Source organism: Hordeum vulgare, chromosome 4H (genome assembly GCF_904849725.1).
Source record: "Hordeum vulgare subsp. vulgare chromosome 4H, MorexV3_pseudomolecules_assembly, whole genome shotgun sequence".
Lineage (NCBI taxonomy): Eukaryota > Viridiplantae > Streptophyta > Magnoliopsida > Poales > Poaceae > Hordeum > Hordeum vulgare.
This window is the reverse complement of record NC_058521.1, coordinates 436852584-436857425: the sequence shown is the minus strand read 5'-3', so window position 1 is coordinate 436857425 and position 4842 is coordinate 436852584. Positions and strand designations below refer to the sequence as shown.

At 45.4% G+C, this 4842-nt stretch overlaps 1 protein-coding gene across 1 annotated transcript; it reads left to right on the top strand.

Annotated features, from left to right (window-relative positions):
* LOC123448849 (ABC transporter F family member 4-like) lies at positions 1-4638 on the top strand. The gene is made up of 4 exons (XM_045125873.1): positions 1-265; positions 362-2055; positions 2979-3803; positions 4205-4638. The coding sequence occupies exons 2-3, from the start codon at positions 364-366 to the stop codon at positions 3801-3803; spliced, it is 2517 nt and encodes an 838-aa protein (XP_044981808.1). The 5' UTR covers positions 1-265; positions 362-363; the 3' UTR covers positions 4205-4638.
* The last annotated feature ends 204 nt before the right edge of the window (positions 4639-4842 follow it).

The following is a 4842-nucleotide window of genomic DNA, read 5'->3' as shown; positions in this document are numbered from 1 at the left end:
CTCCGCCCTCCCTCCTCCCCTCGTAACCTCCACCCTGTTCCCCCCTTCCATTCCCCGTTTCCGAGCTGCTCCCCTCCCCGCTCATCAGCCGAGACAGTTCCCGTCACCGCCGCCTTCTTTGACCCGGGCGTATTTATACGCACTCATTCAAAATCCACGGCGCAGAATATTATCCACAAATCCATCCGGGGTTAAGTTAGGGGGCTTCCCTTGCCAGCCGAGGCTGCTGCTCTGCTCTGCTTGCCCCGGTCTCGGCTCTCGACTGGTAACTGGGCGGCTGCTGGCTGGTTTCGGCTGTGTCTCGGGTTGGGATCCGGCGATCTGGTCCTGATTCTCGGTGATTTGGTGTGTGTGTGTGTAGGTATGGGGACGGGAGAGGGCGGGGGCCGCCGGCGGCGGAAGCTCGAGGGGGGCGACGGAGACGACAGCGACGAGGAGTATGTGTTGGAGGAGGAGGATGATGATGAGGAGGTCGACGAGCTGGAGTACGGCCGCGGAGGAAGAGACGCCGCCTCCTTTAGTGCCGGCGAGGAGGGAGGCGGCTCGGACGCGGAGTACGAGGTGGATGACGAGGACGAGGAGGAAGAGACGCCGCGTCCAAAGCGGCCGGTGAAGAGGAATGCGAATCCGGCTGCTGCGCGATCTCGCCGGCGCAGGTATGAGGACGACGACGATTACTCCGAGGAGCAGGAGCTCGAGGAGGATGAGGAAGATCTCGACGGGGAAGAGGAGCCACGGCGGCCGAACTTTGCGACGAAATGTGGTGCCGGCGGCCAGAAAGCGGAAATGCCTCATGTGGCTCAGCGATCTAATCGGCCGAGGCATGCGGAGGAGGAGGACATGGACTTTGATCCTGACTTGGACGAGGGGGAAGGGGACGAGGACACGGATTTCGACCCTGATTTGGAGGGTGACGATGATGAGTTTGAGGACGAGGAAGAGGAGGAACTGGGTGTCAGCCACACCAGAACGATACCGAGGCTTAAGAATACGGTCCGCCGAAACCCCGCTTCGAAGCAGCGACGAGGGAAGAAGAAGAATAGTAATACTAGTAAGGTTTCAAAGCAGAAGGTTCGGAAGCCTGCGCCTGCAAGGCGACGGAGAAAGCGTCCTGTCATCGAGCACTACGAGGATGATGACGACTTCATCGTGGAGGATGATCAGGTCAAGGTAAACCGTAATTCAAGGAAGAAGGCCAGGTTTGGGAGGCAGGTGGAGGTAGACTGGCCAGTGCCAGTTGCCGAGGCAGATATATGGCCGGCTATTGATTCAGACTCATCAGAGTTTGAGTTTGGAACATCCGAAGATGAACCTGAGGGTGAGCCAGTGAGAGCTGCAGTTAGAAAGGGGAGGAAAAAGAGGGGGTTATCGGGGTCATCCTCAGATTCTGAATTCCATGTCTTGGATAAAGAATTGAGTGATGTCAGAGAAGAAGAGGTTAAGACGAAGAAAAGGGTACGCGTCTTGCAGTCATCCTCAGATTCTGAATTTCATTTATCAGATAAGGAAATGAGCGATGTCAGAGAAGAGGTTAAGAGGAAGAAAAGGACATGCGTCTTGCAGTCATCCTCAGAGTCTGAATTCCATGCCTCAGACAAGGAATCGGGTGATATCAGGATAGAAGAGACCAGGAGGAAGAAGAGGTTACTCGTCTCACAATCATCCTCAGATTCTGAATTCCATGTCTCAGATAAGGATGCCAGGGACTCTGGAGAAGCTAAATCTCTGGTGGCTCAGCCCATGCTGTCTGTGTCACCGAAGAGGCTTTGTTTTACAAGGAATGGAGGGGACAAAGGAAAGGAGAAAAAAGAACTAGTAGATTCTGGGAAGCCCTGGTGTGGGATATGCCTCTCTGAGGATCAGAGGATGACTCTGCAGGGAGTGCTGAATTGTTGCTCGCACTACTTTTGCTTCGCGTGCATCATGGAGTGGTCTAAGGTCGAGTCAAGGTGTCCATTGTGTAAGAGGCGGTTCAACACGATTACCAAGTCATCAAAAGTGGGTCTTGGTTTGGAGCTGAAAAAATCTGTAATTAAGGTCGAAGAGCGTGATCAGGTAAAGTCTCCTTGCTGTAGTTGTTATATAATTTTAGATCTGGTAACAATTAAGTTGCTATTTCATTTCATTTTTTTATGGGCGAGCAATTCAACACATGATTGGTAAACATCTTAATTGTCATTCTGCGTTTGAGGATTAATCTATATAGTAGTCTTATACTTGGTCTTTTATTGGTAATTAACTTCTCCATTTCATTCATTTCTGTTATATTTGTTGATTACCATGTCACTGAAAAATTGTCAGTAACAAAAGCGCATCGCTAACATATGTAACAAGGTTCAGTTACAACACGGAAGATATTTAAATTTGGGACCAATATGTTCTGAATTACTTGTGGACTGTTACTTTAAGTAAGATTTCATGAATGCGTACCTCAATCCTTAATCATGTCTGCAAGCATTTTGCAATCATTTGCCTTTCTGGTATGCCTGGATCTTTAATGTTGTAAGCATTTCTTAGGCTTCTTGTTGTTCTCCGCAAAAAAATAAAATAAAAAAATGCTACTCTCTCTGATACATATTACTTGTCTCAGCTCTGGTACTCCCTCTGTAAACTAATATAAGATCGTTTAGATCACTAAAGTAGCGATTTAAAAGTTGTACTAAAGCTGCGACAAGTATGCCCTCGGTAGGCTCTTACAATCAATTTTCAGCAACCTATTTGAATTTTGGTTGATAATATGACCCTGAATTCCGTGATAGTTTATTTTTTCTTGCTATTATTTTTCTTTTAAGCCAGGAGCTCAAATTTTATTGTAGGGGTTACTGTACTTCTAAAAATAATTTAGTAGCCAAATTAAGATATATGCCACTGCAAAGCAGTCGGTCCGAGATGTACCACTAAAAGTACTGCTGTTGAAACCTAAGTCTTAACACCATAGTATGTTTGGTCATATGCTTATTTTCTTGCTTCTTGCACAGGTTTATCAGCCCACTGAAGAAGAAATAAGGCGCTGGTTAGACCCATACGAGAATCTTGTATGCATAGAGTGCAATCAAGGTGGTGAAGATAGTCTCATGTTATTATGTGATATTTGTGATTCCTCGGCACATACATATTGTGTTGGCCTGGGAAGAGAAGTACCTGAAGGAAATTGGTACTGTGGAGGATGTAGACTCAGTGGTGAGGGATCAATGCATCCGAGAAGCCTTACTAACAGCAATTCGGCACAGTTAGGCACGGCTGCACCCATTAGCACATTTGGAAGGTCACCATCAATCAACCCTTGGCAAACTTTTCAAGGGTTTGATCTAAATGTATCGCCTAGGGATATTCCTAGGCAAAATATTCATGCCGATTCACGTGCTTCAACTTTCGGTGCATCAACTCCAACTGGAAGGCTTGCAACTCTTTCTAGAAGACGTAGATTGATCCACATTTTGCTAGATAGACAAAGGCAACCAGTTAGTCAGGACACTGGATATGATGGTGTACAGCACAGTGGCTATGCTCCGAGAGCCGACCCAGACCACAGGAACTTCTCTGCTTCATCAGAATCCCACTCTTTGCAGCACAATGATTCTTTACCAAGAATTGAACCAAATTGCAGGAACTTCTCTGGTCCTTGGGAAGCAAACAGTTCACAAACTCTGCTTGATGACATTCGGGACCAGCACAGTTATTTTTCTTCTGTTCAAGCTCAGAGAAACTCTACTCCATGCCTTTTTGTGGATGGAAACAATTTCCAACATACAGAAAGTGTCAACAGCAACGTCAAGCACACGTGCAGTATAAGTCCTCATTAGGTGAGTGCTGCCTAAGTGAATTGTTCAATTTTAACATGTAAATTGTTTCATATGCTTCATTATATGTACTCCCTTCATTTCATAATTCTTGTCATGGTTTTAGTTCAAATCACCAGAGTCAAAATTTGCGGATCTCGTGAATGAATGAATACTCCACCATTTAGGAATTTATCTATTCCCTCCGTTCCTAAATACAAGTCTTTTTAGAGATTTCACTAGGAGACTACATACGGAGCAAAATGAGTGAATCTACACTCTAAAATATGTCTATGTACATCCGTATGTAGTCCCCTAGTGAAACATCTAAAAAGACTTATATTTAGGAACGGAGGGAGTACTTTATATTTATTGTGAAGTTGGGACATTTATATGAACTAATATATCCTCCTTACTTATTTCAGAATGTCATTCTGTTCTGTTGGTGGCGTGTTGGATCGACCATAAGTAGCACGGACATGCTTCTTACCACACTTTGATATCCTCCCAGTAACTGACAATGCTCTGCCTTGTGACACCGAGTGTGTCTCACTGAATATAGCTGGCCATTGTGCTTCAACTCATCTTATGTGGTCAATGACAGCAGAAAAAGAACATGTTAACCTTTTATTTTAGCTTAGGCTTTCTTTTTTCTTTTGTTTTTGCCATTCATTTGGTCCTAAACACGACCACAAAGTTCAGCAACGACCAAGATGCGGTCAAGATATTTCTGATTTTTTGGACGGCTTCATATGTGTATACATTGTGGTATCGGGAAAGCCAGTTCCATCTGATGATCATTCAACTTGACATTCTGTCGTCTCATGTAATGATATGTGTATTGTACTGTTGTTCAGTATCCAGGTGCTTTCGTCCACGGGGAGATGTTTGCTAATTCAACTTCCCAGCTTGTCTCATGTAATTATTTGTGTATTGCACAGTGGTTTTGAGTAGGCAAATGCTAGACCAAAAGACTGATTTCTGTCGCGGTGTCTGTGGCCTCTCGCGTGTGTGACGTGTGTACCTGCAGTTGAAACATGCTCCATGTTGCAGTTGATACATG

Bases quoted from the DNA above. Each gene is read 5' to 3' on its own strand.
- LOC123448849 (XM_045125873.1), top strand. From the start codon at position 364: ATGGGGACGGGAGAGGGCGGGGGCCGCCGGCGGCGGAAGCTCGAGGGG. The intron at 2,056-2,978 runs GTAAAGTCTCCT...CTTCTTGCACAG, and splicing joins AGGTCGAAGAGCGTGATCAG to GTTTATCAGCCCACTGAAGA.